Source organism: Chiroxiphia lanceolata (genome assembly GCF_009829145.1).
Source record: "Chiroxiphia lanceolata isolate bChiLan1 chromosome W unlocalized genomic scaffold, bChiLan1.pri scaffold_46_arrow_ctg1, whole genome shotgun sequence".
Classification (NCBI taxonomy): Eukaryota; Metazoa; Chordata; class Aves; order Passeriformes; family Pipridae; genus Chiroxiphia; species Chiroxiphia lanceolata.
The window spans coordinates 523,061-539,595 of NW_022476501.1; the positions used below are offsets into that span (position 1 = coordinate 523,061).

General features: G+C 49.8%; 1 protein-coding gene across 1 annotated transcript; it reads right to left on the reverse strand.

The window, feature by feature from the left end:
• Nucleotides 1-8,366: 8,366 nt before the first annotated feature.
• Nucleotides 8,367-9,398, reverse strand: LOC116781442 (olfactory receptor 14A16-like). Its single transcript, XM_032677114.1, has one exon. The coding sequence runs from the start codon at nucleotides 9,396-9,398 to the stop codon at nucleotides 8,427-8,429; it is 972 nt and encodes a 323-aa protein (XP_032533005.1). The 3' UTR covers nucleotides 8,367-8,426.
• Nucleotides 9,399-16,535: the final 7,137 nt, after the last annotated feature.

Here is a 16,535-nt window from a genome sequence, read left to right on the forward strand (position 1 = left end):
CCCTCCTTCACTCTTATTAACCAAGGTATAAAAGAACCTTTTGTAGAATTTATAACCAGGTTAAGAGAAGCAATCAGCCGGCAAGTCCATCAAAAAGAGAGTCAAGAAATTTTGTTTAATGAATTGGTTATTGAAAAAGCTAATGAGGACTGCCAGAAAGCATTAAAAATGTTAAAAAATCCCTCCTTACTAGAAATGATAGAAGCCTGTAAGAACATAGGCTCTAATTCCCATAAGGCACGTCTATTGGCTGCTGCTTTTACAGGGCCTCAGCATTGTTTTGAGTGTGGGGAGAAAGGACATTTTAAAAAGCACTGTCCTAAATTAATCCCTGAACCAAATTTACCTAAAACCTTATGCCGGAGGTGTGGGAAAGGGCGTCACTGGTCCTCTAGTTGCAGGTCCATAACCAACCTCAATGGTGAACCTTTGCCCCCCAGGAGATCCCCAGGGCCAAGGAAAAAAGTCACATTTCAATCCTTGCCTGATCTTCGCCCCTGCTCCTGTGAACATCAGGGAAACGGGGAGCAGAGCGCCCGGGGGGGCGCGATGACACAAATCACCCCTGCTCTCCGCTCAATCCTGCGCCCCACACCTCACCCTGTTACCCTGTAAGCCCAAAGCCTCCAGCAGATCCTATTCCCCTGAATCCAACAGACCCTATTCCTGTTCCGTGTGTTTCCCCTAATTTTGCAAACCCTGTTCCAGTTCAAAATCAATGTGTTCCCCTTAACTGGACCATTCTCTCTGTTACTCAACCCTCAACACACCTAAGCTCCTATGAGCAATTGGCCAAAGTCAGGCCATCTGCCCCAGTAGACCTTGACAAAACATATCTAATGATATCACATCTCTCAGCAGTGGCTAAGGGAATCATTGTTGTACCCACCCTCCTGACAGGACTTACAAATACCAACATTGCTATATGCCTAACTGTGCATCTCCCTCCTGTGCAGCTAGATGAACGCTTCCCCGTGGCAAAGATGATCTCCACAGATGACCTGCTCTGCGTGAAATCCTCAGACGAGGAGCAGAGGGAGGAAGCGCTGAGGGAAGTCCACTGGACTACCTCAGTGAAAACCTCCCGCCCACTTCTAACATGTCTGGTTTATTTTTCACAGCCTAAGCACCCCCAGAAAGTCAAAGTAGAGGGCTTACTGGATACAGGTGCTGATATATCGATCTTTGCCTCCAAAGACTGGCCAAATGGCTGGCCAGCTCAGTCTACTAACGTCAGAGTCAGTGGGATAGGAGGATCACAGTATCCTGTCAGGAGCAAAGAGGTACTAACAGTCTATGGACCAGAGGGGAGACCAGCATCGCTCCAACCGTATGTACTTAACATCCCAATCACACTGTGGGGAAGGGACGCAATGGAGCAGTGGGAGCTCACTTTGGGAACCCTGTCTCCAGATGAAAATTTTTAGGAGGGGTCACTGAGCATTTGCAGCTCCCCAAACTGAGCTGGAAGACAGAAACGCCAGTTTGGGTGGATCAGTGGCCCCTGCCCAAACAAAAGCTGCAAATTTTGAATAAATTAGTTGATCAGGAATTAGAAAAAGGGCACTTGGAGTCTTCCAGCAGTCCCTGGAATACCCCAGTGTTTGTAATTCAAAAATCCTCAGGCTCCTGGAGATTTCTCCAGGACCTGCGGAAAGTAAACGAAGTCCTGGAACCCATGGGAGCCCTCCAGCAGGGGATGCCATCTCCATCTATGCTCCCTGCTGAATGGCCTCTGGTAATTATTGATATTAAGGACTGCTTTTTTCACATATTCCTAAATCCGGCTGATTCGGTCAAATTTGCGTTCTCTGTCCCTGCCATCAATGCTTGTGAACCTCACCGCAGGTTCCAGTGGCGAGTGCTTCCCCAGGGGATGAAAAATTCTCCAACTCTTTGCCAGATGTTTGTGGCTAAAGCGTTAGAACCAATCAGGAAAAAATTTCCGCAGTCAATCATCTTCCATTACATGGATGATGTGTTGATCTGTGCCAAAACACAATTAGTTGTAGAAAAAACCCTAAATTCAACCATTGAAGCTCTAAATTCTAAAGGATTAGAGATCTCCCCTGAAAAAGTGCAGAGGGAAGCACCCTGGAAGTATCTTGGGCTCCAAATTACAGAGAAGGCTATCAAGCCTCAGTCAGTGTTAATAGACAAGCGAGTCCAAACTTTGAATGACCTCCAGAAGCTGCTAGGAGCCATTAATTGGATTAGACCTGTGCTGGGGATCACAACCAGTGATCTGCACCCATTATTTGAGCTGCTGAAGGGAGATGCTGGCCTGTCCTCTCCTAGATCATTAACAACAGAAGCTGAGAAATCCCTTGCCATTGTTGAGAGAAAAATATCAGAGAGACAGTCTTTTAGGAGGATGGAGGGACTGCCATCCTCCCTTGTAATAATTAATGAACAGAGACAACCACTGGCCCTGCTGGGTCAGTTTACTACTGATAATAGAGACTTCTGCTTATGGGAGTGGGTATTCCTCCCTCATCAATTTGGCAAAACAATTACAACCTTAGCAGAAATGATTGGCAAGCTGATATTTAAAGGCCGCACCAGGTGTTTAGAACTCAGTGGGGAAGAGCCAGATTTCATCTACCTTCCACTGACCTCTGAGCACCTGGAAAAACTGATGCAGAGTTCTATTGATTTTCAAATTACCATCGGAGGCTACCCGGGAGAAATCAAATTCCATCTCCCGGCGTGCCCGTTTTTGCAAAGATTGATTCCAATTCCTCTGAAATTAAAAATCGTGCAATCAGACTTACCAATTAAAAATGCAAAAACCCTTTTCACTGATGGCTCAGGGAGAACCGGAAATGCAGTTATTGTTTGGCAGCAAAATGGCAATTGGCACCAGGATATACATAAAGTTCAAGGTTCCCCCCAAATCGTAGAACTCTCAGCAGTTGTTCGTGCCTTTCAAATTTTTAGTGAAGAACCAATTAATATCGTTTCAGATTCAGCCTATGTTGTAGGTGTGGTGAAAAGGATTGAAAATTCCTATCTAAAAAACGTGTCTAATGAAAATCTCTTTAAGCTGTTAACCAAATTGTTGTTTTTAATAGAAAACAGAAAATTCAGCTTCTACATTGTCCACACCAGATCACACACTGCTTTGCCTGGTCCTGTAGCAGAGGGAAACCAAATCGCCGACCATTTGGCAGGTATGGTGGTCACCCCTAACCTTTATCAACAGGCAAAAATTTCACACGAGTTTTTCCATCAGAATGCACGATCGTTACAAAAACAATTCGGACTAAAATTATCCCAAGCCAAAGAAATTTTGAAAGCGTGTCCTGACTGTCAAATGCTTGCACCGATGGTTCCAGAGGGGACCAATCCCAGGGGTTTGACAGCCCTAGAAATCTGGCAGTCAGATGTCACGCACGTAGCAGAATTTGGCAAACTAAAGTATGTACATGTGTCTATTGACACCTTTTCAAAAATAATTGTGGCCACTGCACATTCTAGTGAGAAGAGCAGAGATGTTAAAAAGCATTTTCTGTCCGCATTTGCAAGGATGGGGGTCCCCAAACAGGTGAAAACAGATAACGGACCGTCTTATGTATCTGCAGACACAAAAAAGTTTTTTGAAGAATGGGGGGTACACCATACCACCGGAATCCCTCACAACCCCACGGGACAAGGCATAGTAGAGCGTGCTCACCAAAACATTAAAAATTTGCTCAAAAAACAAAAGAGGGGGAGTATTGGCCTGACCCCTCAAGAAAGATTAGAAAAAGTTATGTATGTTTTAAATTTTTTAAATATGATGGAGGAACAAGACACTCACATAAACAGAAGTCCAATAGACAGACATTTCAAATCAGATTTTACTCCATCACAGCAAAAAGCAAAAGTTATGTTTAAAGATCCAATTACAGAGATGTGGACGGGCCCTTTCCCCTTAATCACCTGGGGGAAGGGGTACGCATGTATTTCAGGCAACAACGGACCAAAGTGGGTCCCCGCAAGAAGAGTGAAGATACACCAGGACTGAGACGAAGGATGCACACTCTCCAGGCCTACGCTATCCTGATCTGTCTTCTCAGATTTGTCACCAACGTCACTGCATCCCCTCTGAGGGATTGGATGAACCAGCCCTCCGAGAACCTCTGGGTAACCCTGGCCAAGGCCACAGGCACTGACACCTTGTGCCTGACCTTGTCCAGTGCTAGTAATCCATTCAAAACCTGCCTTATAGGGATTCCCGTGACTCCAGGCAAAGACTGGGACACATTCGTGGAAAAAACCCGGAGTCTAGGATTCTTACAGCTAAATTCAGTCACCCTAGCACAGATGGTGTCCAGGCAGGCGTTTACCACCATCCCTCCACAAGAAATAGATTTGCTCGGTTCGCTACCCACTGGCAATTGTGTTATATTCCATCGGCACACAGAACCCCACCTATTTACCCCCCACAATGTCACCGCCAATAAATTAATTTACAAAGGGGCCACTTCGCCGTGGTGCAACAATTCAATTGCCACCACAGTACCAACAGAGCACGTTCCTAGGAACATGAAGCTCCCCGAAGGGTTTTTCCTCCTGTGCGGGGATCGGGCGTGGCAGGGTATTCCTGCCTACCCGGAAGGGGGTCCCTGTACAGTAGGGAAGCTGGCTCTGTATAACCCGGCGAAGTTTCAATTAGCAGATCAATCGATTGTTCCCAAAAATAAAGTCAAAAGGTCCCTCCGTATAAAAAGAGGAAAGTCTCCCAACCCTAAAAAAAATGTAGCCCCAAAGAACCCAGTCATTCCTCCCCTTAATGCAGCACCACGTGTGGTAGGTACAATCATTACTCCACCACCACCCCTACCCTTCCCAGCAGACTGTGATTCCAGCATTCACATTTGGTCCCGCATGAAAAACTTTTGGGCTTCCTTCCCTATCCCCGGGATAGGAACTGCCCATGCCCTTTCCTTACTTTCCCACCTTGGTTGCTGGTTAACTAAAGAAGCGAATGCAACCACGAAAGCAATTGAGGGTCTGCTAGCAGACACTCAAAAGCTGAAAGAAATTAGTCTCCAAAATCGTGCAGCCATTGACTTCTTACTCCTGGCACACGGTCATGGGTGCCAGGATTTTGAAGGAATGTGCTGTATGAATTTTTCAGATCACTCACAATCAATTTATGAAAGCATACATCAACTAAAGAATCTTGTAAAAGATATCCACCAGTCCCGTGATGAAGGATTAGATGGACTTTTCGATTGGATAAAACTCCCCTCTTTACCCAATTGGTCTCGCAAAATCATAATCATGCTAGTGATTTCCCTATTTGCCCTTGTGTTCTTGTGTGCCTGTTTGCCGTGCTTTGTCATTTGTGTTCGCCAGATGGTCATCCGCAGTGTCTCCGTGAATGTCACCACGACTGAAAACAGAGAAGGGGGAGATGCGATGGATGAAAAGACAGAATGGGAGAGATATGTGGCCTGGAAAAGCATTAATGGAGTCTGAATGGACTTTTTACTCACTGAATAATCCACCCAGCAGACTGGCAGTTTTTCCCCAGTTTGCTGTTGTGTGCTTATGAACCCTTGTACACCCCAGTTTATTGTAAAAATTTATAGATCCTGCTGTACTCCCATATTGTCCCTATTTCTCCCTCAGGCTTCCCCTTTGAAAGCTGTTTATCTCTTCTTCTCCCCTGTCTTCCCATGCCTCTGTTACTGATAAGCTGTAGCTATCACAGTGCAGAGAGAGCTACAATTAGTCAACCCTCTCTGATATTCGAGAGTTCCACCCATCTCTCCCCTGTCCCCCTACCACATCTTTCCCTAAGCTGTCAATCTCTTGCTTAGCGTCCACCCCTCAAACCGCGGTTTTTTAAACCCTTGTTTCCCTTGAATAAACTGGCATTGCATCACGAGACCTCAACTGTGTCCGAACCCTAACTGCAGTGCTCGGTCCCAATTTCCCCTATCCCTGCGGACCGAGGCGTGGCAGTCTCTTAGATCAAAACAAATCAGTGCACACCCTCAAAATGCAGTAATACCATTCACAAATGGAAACACAAATGCCCTCTCCAAATCTGTTCCACAGCATTTTACCAAGTAAATACAGCAACAGAACCAAATTCCAAAATGTACAGGTTCAATAGACATGTTTGTGTCTGTTCACAGCAGAGAGATTCCAGTGTTATGTCTTTAACCTTATGTGAAGACTGGGCCTGCTTCCTACAAACATGGTATAAATACTTTTAATTTAGGAATTGGAACCACCACAGCAAAACTACAGCTCAGACCACTGTATAAAAGCAGGTAATAAAAGCTTAATTACCAGTAGCATTATGCTGTCTATGTTGTTAAATGGGAACTCTGTCATCAAGATGTAGATTGGCTTGTGAGCACTGGATTAAAGAGCTCTGAAATGCAGAGTAAAATATAAGTACTCTGTAGAAACATCAAGGAAAAAAAATCTGTTTTTAACACATTTTAAAATGAGAGGTACTAATGCACAGTACTGTATTAGAACATCTTTAAGTAACAATCTGATAAACTGTCATGGTTTGAGATAGCCCAAATTCCAATTCCCTAGCTCCATCCCCCTCCCACATCTCAACCCAATGTGAGATGGGTTTTTCCAGACAAAACACAACCAGACTCAGAATGGGGAAAGGGAATATATTACAATGACTGTACAAATAAATACTACAATACATTATACACACGACTACAACTATCTCTACCATGACATAAGTATTTACAATGGATCAGATCTCTTCTCCCCTCCAAATAAAAGTCCAGGAGGGAAAGAAGGACAGATCCCTTCCAGTCTCTTAGGGCAGCAGCTTCTTCAGAGTAGCAGTCACTAAGCAGCAGCATCTTCTAAGGCAGCAGGCTCTCTCTGTCTCTTCTGTTTCTTGCAGCAGCTGATAGCTGGATCTCTGCCAGCACACACGAGGGGGTATCCCCCTCGGCCACTCGTCTCTCCAAACGAGTGGTCTTCCGTGGGCTTCGTCACCCCAGACAAAGGTCGTATCACCACGTCATATCACGAAGCACAGGGGGTCTTCGTGACGGTCTGGTATCTTCAGGAGATTCAAGCTCCTTGCAGGGCCTCTGTGCCCTGTCTCAGGCTGCGAGCTTCTTTGTAGCTTGCAGCAAGGGAGGGCCTCAAGGCCAACCTCCCACACCGACCTGGCTGAGCTCTCAGGACGTCCGAGCTTCTCAGCTCCTCTCTGCAGTGCATGTTGCACTTCAAGGCTCTTTCAAGTAAGAGTCTATCAACTTCCTCCTTCCAGGAGGTCTCAAAGGAGTTTTGGGGGGTCTGGTATCAGTTCTTACCCCCAAGAACTCTGTAGAACTCAGCTGCTGAGTCTCCTTCCCTCAGGTCTCCTTCCAGGAGTCCCTTCTCTGGTGCTGCATGTCTTTGTTGCTTCTTCGGTTCAGTTCTGGCTGCTGCTTTCTCCGGCCACTGCCACAGCCACTGCCCACGATGGAGAAAACATCTCCCAGTATAACTATAGGCACCTAGCCCAGCATTATGCTGTTCCAGGTCCCCACAGGCCCCAGCTGGGGCTGGGGGCCGAAGCCCCCCTGTGGGGCTCAGAGCCCCTTCCTCGTGGCTCATAACATGGCCACCTTCTTCTAACCTCAAACTACAACTCTTCTCTTCCGGTCTGGTTGTGATATGTTTACATTTTTTGCAGGAGCGCTCATTGGACAGAAATTCAAAACTTCCAGGGGTTTCCACCCCTTGGGGTCTACCACTTTTCTTATCCTCTGGGGGAAAACGAAGTCCAAACCACTACAGTTGGGCACATCCTGGAGAGCCAAGTGGAAAGCAGATGGAAGCTTTGAGGCCCTGGCCTGAGGAGATGCCCCTGCAGGATGGTAGTGCTGCTGCAGAGGTCAGCTCTGGGCCAGCAGTGCCCGTGGCTGTCCCTACCTGCAGTCCCTGGACAGTCCTGCAGCAGGACTGGCACCGACTGCCAGAGCACTGAGGCCTCCAACAACACAGGGCTCTGCAGGACAGTGTGGAAGGGAAGGGAGAGGAGGCCACGCAGGAGAAGGGCTGCTGCTCCCTGGCACTGCTGCTCTGCTGGGACTCTTTTCTGGCCCAGCTCTGCACAGAGGCTCCGACCCTGCAGCTGCAGAGAAGTCAGAGAGGAAAGATGTGAGGCAAACAAGTCAATGCAGAGTTCTTTATTTGGTTTAAGCACACAGCGAGTGCAATTGCCAATTTGTACAGCCACTGGGCCAGGCTAGAAAGGCAAACATTGAATTAGAAATGGTCTTTATATATATATAAATATATTTACATTTTTTTAATATATATATATATATCTATCTTTATATATGTATAAAGATTTTTTGGTGTGAACAAATTGTCACAAAAAAACACCCCTACTAGGAGTAAAAAATAAAGAAGATATGGTGGGCCTTTAACGAAATCTATAACAGGATTGGCCTTTAATAAGGTACATAACATGCAGAAGAAGGAGAGTTTCTTGCTTCTGAAAAACACCCAGTTATGAGTTTCCTCAGGGCATCCTTGAGCTCCTGGTTCCTGAGGCTGTAGATGAAGGGGTTCAGTGTTGGAGACACCACTGAGTACAGAACTGACACAATAAGATCCTGGAATGGGAAGGAGATGGAGGGGGGCTTCAGGTAGGCAAAGAATAAGGTGCTGCTAAACAGAGAGACCACGGCCAGGTGAGGGAGGCAGGTGGAAAAGGCTTTGTGCCGTCCCTGCTGAGAGGGGATCCTCAGCACAGCCCTGAAGATCTGCACATAGGAGAAAACAATGAAAATGAAACAACCAAATATTAAACAGGCAGTAACCACAATAAGCCCAAGTTCTCTGAGGTAGCCTGAGTGTGAGCAGGAGAGCTTGAGGATGTGTGGGATTTCACAGAAGAACTGGCCCAGGGCATTACCCTGGCACAGGGGCAGGGAAAATGTACTGGCTGTGTGCAGCAGAGCAATGAGAAACCCAGTGGCCCAGGCAGCTGCTGCCATGTGGGCACAAGCTCTGCTGCCCAGGAGGGTCCTGTAGTGCAGGGGTTTGCAGATGGCAACGTAGCGGTCGTAGCACATGATGGTGAGGAGGGAAAACTCTGCTCCAAGAAAGAAGACAAGCAGAAAGACCTGTGCAGCACATCCCATGTAAGAGACGGTTGTGGTGTTCTGGAGGGAATTGTGCATGGCTTTGGGGACAGTGGTGCAGATGCAGCCCAGGTCTGTGAGGGAGAGGTTGAGCAGGAAGAAGCCCATGGGGGTGTGCAGGTGGTGGTCGCAGGCTACGGCGCTGAGGATGAGGCCGTTGGCCAGGAGGGCAGCCAGGGAGATGGCCAGGAAGAGCCAGAAGTGCAGGAGCTGCAGCTCCCGCCTGTCTGCCAACGCCAGGAGGAGGAACTGGGGCATGGAGCTGCTGTTGGACATCTGCTGCTTTTTAGCACGGGGTCTGCTCAGAAAAGGAAGCCACAGGGTAAAGTTTAGACAGAGACCTCTGACAATATCACTCCAGATTTCAATACAATTCATTTAAGAATTAAATCAGTTTTTTCTCTCTAATATGTGCTGGCAGAATGTTGTGTGTGGCAGGAGCTCTTGCCATGTGCTGCCAAAGAGTTCAACTTGTCCTTCCAGGCCAGCACTGTAGTTGTGCTGGACAGAACAGGACAGGAGCCCTCCTGCAGAGAAGCCAAGGGCTGGGATAGGAGAGTGCCTACCCCCAAGGGAAGGCTCAGCACTGCCCAGGATCCTGCCCAGGTAGAGCTGGGCCTTGCTGCGGGCAGCACCAAACCCAGCAGCACAGGTCCAGCAGAGAGGGCAGGGTCCCACAGGGGAGATGTTCTCCAGGTAGAGGCAACTATTTACCCAGCACACAGTTCCCAGCAGAGTTGCAGGGAAGGGCCCCCAGAGCTGCCTCCCCCAGGCCTTGAGGGCACTTGTCTCCCACTCCCTGCCCAGGGCTCTGCTACCTGGAGCTGTCCCTGCCAGCAGCTGCTTCCCTGGGCACAGGGTTGGGCCCTGGCAGTGCTGCCAGAGCCCATCCCAGCCCTGGGGGCTCAGCTGTGCCCAGAAGAGCCCTCCCAGCAGCACAGGGCACTGCCCAGGGGCATCTCTGGCTGGGAAGGCTCTGATGGCAATGTCAGAGCAACCCTGAGGAGGCTGGAAAAGTGACACTGATGCGTCTATAAGACAGTTTTGATGTCTGACACTTTCAGGTTCAATCTCCTCTAATCTAACAGAGTTCCAGTTTCAGTGTCTCTTCCTGTGCTCAGAGATTAAATTCTCTGTCACGTTCAGCACCCAGACAACCCAGAGTATAACACTGAAAGAATTGGTTCATTCTCTTTAAGGTATCCCCTGTCTGTCTGTGCCTCTTGCAAATACCTTCTGGGAAATTTCCTGCTTTGATCTGGAGCTGTGACCAGCCCTCATCCCTGCAGCCCACTGTGGAGATCAGAAGGACTCTGCCCTGCTCTGCCCTCCAGGAGTTGTTCCTTCCCCACAGCCCTTCTCCCTCAGCCCCGTGGCAGCTCCTTGGTCGGGCTGAGAGCTGAGCCTGGCAGGCAGCAGAGTCCCTGCCCCAGCACACAGAGCCCTGGGGGCAGGACCCTGCTCTGCCCCACAGCCCTGGGCACCCCTGGCTGCACCCCCACCTTCCCACCCCACAGCCAGCCCTGCCACAGGGAACCTTCTGGCCCTGGGCCTCTGAGGGGGCAGCAGCAAGTCCTGCTCTGCAGCAGCTTCTCCTGCTGCACCCCAGCAAATCCAGCAGAGCCATCCTGACAGCTCCTGCCACTGCTGCCATTTGGCAGCTGGCAGAGGCACTTGCAGCAACTCCCCTGCACTGCTCTGCAGCCACAGCCTGATCCTGGCAAAGGGCTGGCAAGGTTCCTGCCCTGAGCAGCTCTGCCCTGTCCTCCCACCCCAGGATCCCTTCAACCTCCTGCTCCCTTCTCCTCTCTGCCCTTGCTGCCTGCAGCTCCTGCCCTGCTCTGCCATGTGGCCACTTCCCCTGCACTGCAGCAACTGGGAGAGTCCTGCTGAAAGATCCTGGAAGCTGTGGGATGTGGCAGCTTTAGGAGATGCCTCCAGGAAGGCAAGTTGAACTTTCCTACAGCCAGAGAATTCTTCCTTCAAATCCTGGGAAGGTTTCTCCTGTAGTGAGAGCTCAGTCACCTGCCAGCCCAGGCTGCCTCTCATCTCTCTGCCTTCTCTCCTGTGCCCTGGGTGCTGCAGGCAGTGCCCTCAGCCCTGCTGGGCTGTGCAGAGGAGCTGCTCACCAGCAGAGCTGTCTCTTTGAAGCTCTTCTTGCTTGCCAGGAGCTCCCTGTGTGCCAGGAGCCTGGCCCAGCTCAGCAGCACAGCAACAGCCCCAGGCATTTAGTGACCCTCGGGGGACATTGAGGTTGTTTATAGGAGACTCAGTCCCTGAGAGTAAGGTCAAACAACTTTTCAAGAAGTGAAAGTGTGATTCAAACACTAAAGTTTCTCGTAGTGTTAATGAGTCTCATTGAGGGACACAACTGAGAACATGTCCCCACGTTCCAGTTAGAGCAGAAAACTGCAGACAGTGATGCCAAGGATGGACAAGCAAGGGAAAGGTGGCTCTGAAGCTGAATAAACCTTGACTTGTTTTCTTAATCTGAATGGCCAAGCCCTGACCCCCAGCCCCTGGGAAGGCAGATCCTGTCCCTGCCTCATTCCTCAGGGCTCTTCCTGGGGCACTGGGATGTGGGATGTGCAATGCCAAGGGCAGGACCATGGGGTGGCACCTGCCAGGCTGCTGAGCAGGGACAAGGAGGCCACGAGGCCCCAGGGCTGCAAGGGCCACTCCCCTCCTCCTGGCCTCAGGGGCACAGACAGCAGCCATGGCCAAAGGCCTGCAGAAGGTGGCTGTGTCAGGGCCTTTCAGCTTCTCCCCATCCCTGTCTCCTCTCCAGCCCAGGCTGTCCTACGGTGTCCATGCCCTGCCCCTTTCCCTGCAGGCTGTCGTCATCCCCCGGCTGCCCCACCTGGCTGGCACCTTCCTGCACTGACATCTCTGCGTCCTCCCTGGCTCTTCCTGCACACACAAAGCCTTGGGCTCATCCAGACTCCTTCTTTGTGACATATTGCACCACAACACTGACCTCAGAGGGAAAGTTCTGACTTCTTGTCACCAGTCTAGGCCACCCCAGCTGCCCTTGGTGGCACTAGTTCTTTCTTAGGCTGTTTTCTGACAGGAAGAAAAGCTCCACCAGCTCTCACACCCCCCTTCCAGACCTCTCAGGCTGCTCCTCTACTGTCCTCAATCTTCACACCCCTGACCCCTGAGTCCTCAGCCTCTATATACGGGTCATGGGCTTGAGGCCCCAGATTCCTTCCTGAGGGATCTCTGGGACCTCTCCAAGGTTTTGGAAGATGACAATAGAGTGCTCTTATCCCAGGAAACACAGAGGGACACTTTTTCCAAGGGTTGTCTTGGCAGAATGAGGCACAATCTCTTTAAACTTTGTGGCACAAGGGAACTCTGAACTCTGGGTACAGAGGGAGCTCCAAGTGCCAACCACTGGAGTGGGAGCTACAAATCATCAGGGCTTGTATTCTTTGGAGGGCCAGATAATGGTGAGAGTGGGGGGTGTGTGCACATGGAAGGACTTGAAGGGCACAATGAACTGTCTCAAAACACTGTCAAAGCAGGAAAATCCCATAAGGAACCACAACACATAAGCACTGGTGGCAAACAGGAAGGCCTTTAATTCCAAGGCCTAAAGGGAGGTGAAGCTTTGGAAGTAGCCCCCAGGACAGAATTGCACTGTGCAGAGTGTGGGAAAGAGCAGACAGCCCCAAGAGGAAGGCAGGGCTGGTAAGGCAGGTCTGGGGAACCCATCTGGACAAAGATTCCCACCTGCAGACTGGAAGCACAGCAGGCAAAACTCCCACCATGGCAAGCTGTGGGAAAGGAAGCAAGTCCTTGTAGACGTGCCAGCCCAAGCTGTGGGAACAGCATCTACCCCCCTGAATACCCAGGGCCCAGAAGCACAACTTGGGGACCCTCCACCGAGCAGAGCAGGGTGAAGAAGGACCGGTGGGAGCCTCAGGGATCTCCATGGGGTGATACATTTACTTCATCTCTGTCTCTCTCTCACTGGCTTCCCACCACCTCCTTCTTCTCTCTCTTTCTATTTCTTTCTCTCCCTCCTATTTACTGTTAAATCAAAACTGGACTGCTGACTTTGGCACATGGTCTCCTTTGCAGCTGAATTTGGGCAGAGGTGTCTTTTAATAATGGGAACCTTACAGTATCCATGAGGTTTTACAGTGTGGGAATGGCCACTACTTCCATGCGGTTCCATGAGGTTCCACAGAGTCACAGGGTCCATTTGGCTTCGTAAGGCTCTGTGGTGTGATAATGGACCCTTGATTCCATGGGTTTGCAAAATGTCTCAGGACTCCTTTGGTTCTAGGAGGCCCCACATATCACAGTGGCCCCTTGGTTCCATGAGATTCCACAGTGTCCCAGGAATCCTTTGGTTCCATGAGCCCTGCAGTGTCACAATGGCCCCTTGGTTCCATGAGGTTCCACAGTGTCACAATGGTCCCTTGATTCCATGAGGTTCCACAATGTCACAGGGATTCCTTTGCTTCCATGGGACCCTGCAGTGTGACAATGACCCCTTTATTCCATGAGGTTCCACAGTGCCAATATGGGCCCTTGATTTCTTGAGGTCCACAGTGTCCCGGGGTCCCTTTGTCTCCCTCATACTCTGCAGTGTCACAGTGGCCCCTTGATTCCATGAGGTTCTGAAAAGTCTCAGGGTTCCTTTGGTTCCATGAGGCCCTGCAGTGTCACAGTGGCTTCTAAGTCCCCTGTGGTTCCTCAGTGTCACAATGGCCCCTTGATTCTATGAGGTCCTGAAATGTCTCAAGGCTACCTTGGTTCCATGAGGCCCTTCATAGAACAATGCTCCCTTGGTTCCATGAGATTCCACAGTGTCCCAGGGTTCCTTTGGCTCCAGAAGGCCCTACAGTATCACAATGGCCCCTTTACTCCAGGAGGTTCCACAATGTCCTTGCTGGAACACACAGGGCTGTAATGTTGTCACCCCTGCAGAGCTGCCTCCAGCTCTGGGCTCCAGCACAGGAAGGACATGGAGCTGTTGGAGCGAGTCCAGAGGAGACCATCAAAGAGATCAGAGGGATGGAGCAGCTCTGCTGTGAGGAAGACTGAAAGAATTGGGATTGTTGAGGCTGGAGAAAAGAAGGCTTTGGGGTGACCTAATTGTGGCCTTGCAGTGCCTGAAGGGAGCCAACAAGAAAGATGGAGAGAGATTTTGGACAAGGGCCTGGAGTGACAGGACAAGGGGAATGGCTTCACACTGAGAAAGGGAAGGATTAGATGGGATATTAGGAAGAAATTCTTGACTGTGAGGGTAGTGAGATCCTGGCACAGGTTGCTCAGAGAAGTTCTGGTTGCCCCATCCCTGGAAGTGTTCACGGCCAGGTTGGATGGGGCTCTGAGCTCTGAGTCTAGTGGAAGGTGTCCCTGCCCATGGCAGGGGGTTGGACTGAGATGCTCTTTAAGGTCCCTTCCCACCCAAACCATTCCATGATTCTGTGACTGGTGGGGGATGTGGTGGTCGGAGCCAACGGGCACAGAGACCCCAAAATGATGGAGTTTTCCATTCAGGGTGGAGGAAGGAGGGGGCAGCAGAACTGACACCCTGGACTGCTGGTGGTCAGATTTTGTCCTGTTTGGGAGACTGACTGATCTGGGTGTGAGTGTGGATGTGCTGGAGGGCAGGAAGGCTCTGCAGAGGGATCAGGACAGGCTGGATCAAGAAGGCCAAGTGTCAGGGCCTGCTCTTGGGTCCCAACAACCCCCTGGAATGCTCCAGGCTGGGGGCAGAGGGGCTGGAGAGCTGCTCATCAGGAAGGGACTTGGGGGTGCTGCTTGACAGCAGCTGGATATGAGGCAGAGTGTGCCCAGGGGGGCAAGAAGGCCAAGGGCATCGTGGCCTTTGTGGAGAAGAGTGTGGCCAGCAGGAGCAGAGAACTGATTGCCCCTCTGTGCTGGGCACTGGGGAGGCCCCACCTGCAGTGCTGTGTCCAGTTCTGGCCCCTCAGTGCCAAAAGGCCCTTGAGGGGCTGGAGCGTGTCCAGAGAAGGGAAGGGAGCTGGGGAAGGCTCTGGAAAACATGTCTGCTGAGGGACGGCTGAGGGAACTGGGCTGGTTGAGTGTGGAGAAGGGGAGGCTCAGGGGGGACCTCATTGCTCTCTACAATGACCTGAAAGGAGGTTTTAGTGGGGTGGGGGTTGGTCTCTTCTTTAAAGCCTTTAGTGACAGGAAGAGAGGAAAAGCCCTTAAATTGCATCAGGCAAGGTTCATATTAGATATTCCAAAACCCTTTTTCCCCTGAGAGAGTGCTCAGGCATTGGAACAAGTAGCCCAGGGAGGTGGTGGAGTCTCTGGAAGCATTCAGGTGGCATCTGGATGTGGCACTTTGGGATGGGCTTTAGGGGTGCTTCTGGTGGTGCTGGGTTGACAGTTGGACTAGAAGATCTGGAAGGTCTCTTCCAACATTGATGATTCTGTGATTCTCTCACCTGTCATCCCTGTTTGCAGGTTTGTGCTCTAACAAGACCCTGGGGATGTTTTCTCTGTTGGGTCCACAGAGATTGTGTTGTGTCAGCTTTTTTCCCCAAGACCAAAACAAGGAGTAATTAATGCTAAATACAGCAGATGGCTTTCAAGTAAGAACTTGGTCCAGTTTGTCCAACTGTGTCCAAACAGGTGAGGAAAATCTGGAACTTTAGAAGGGTTGGTTTTTTACCTCATTAGCAGGATATCCAGGGGTGCACCAAGTGCCTTCCAGTGAGAAGCACAAGAGACAAATAGACAGTGACAATATTGTTCTAATGTTAATCTCAATGGAGCACAGAGTGAGATCACACCTGAGTTATGTTTCTTTAATTAGTGATTGGGAATAAAGAGGAAAACACATAGTTGATGACACTTTAGGATTTATTTCACACTCTTAACAAGAAGGTATTTTCCAGCTGGACTTGGAATAAGGTTCCATGGTATATTGCAAATTTCTATCTCAAGTGAACAGTCTACTTCTTCCCAAAGAAATTCTCAGCAGCTAACACCCTTTCATCATCTGGCTCTTTCCCTGATGCCTTGAGCTTGTTGCTCCTTTGGGTAAATACCCATTTGACACAATGCACTGGGCAGCTTCTGCCAAGTACCACTGAATCTCACTTCTTCCCTTGCCTTGAGGTAGTTGTGCTTTAAGAATCTGGCTGTTCAGAAGCCCTGAAATGTCTCTAGTATTTCAATGGGAAGAAGCTTCAAGATGTGCTGTTTGGCACACAGGAAAAATTCCCAGCCCAGAGAGCCATGGAAATGTAGGTGGTGCTCAGTAATGCCCCTGGACTGGGACAGGCCCTGCTGAGGATTTTTTCCTTCCCCTCTCTGATTCCATTCCCACTGTTTTGTACAGACTCCTTGTGGACAGATTTTGCACTGTACAGTTTGATAAGTTAGTGCAGATGTGTGTTTGCAGGCATGTTCTTCTTCTGT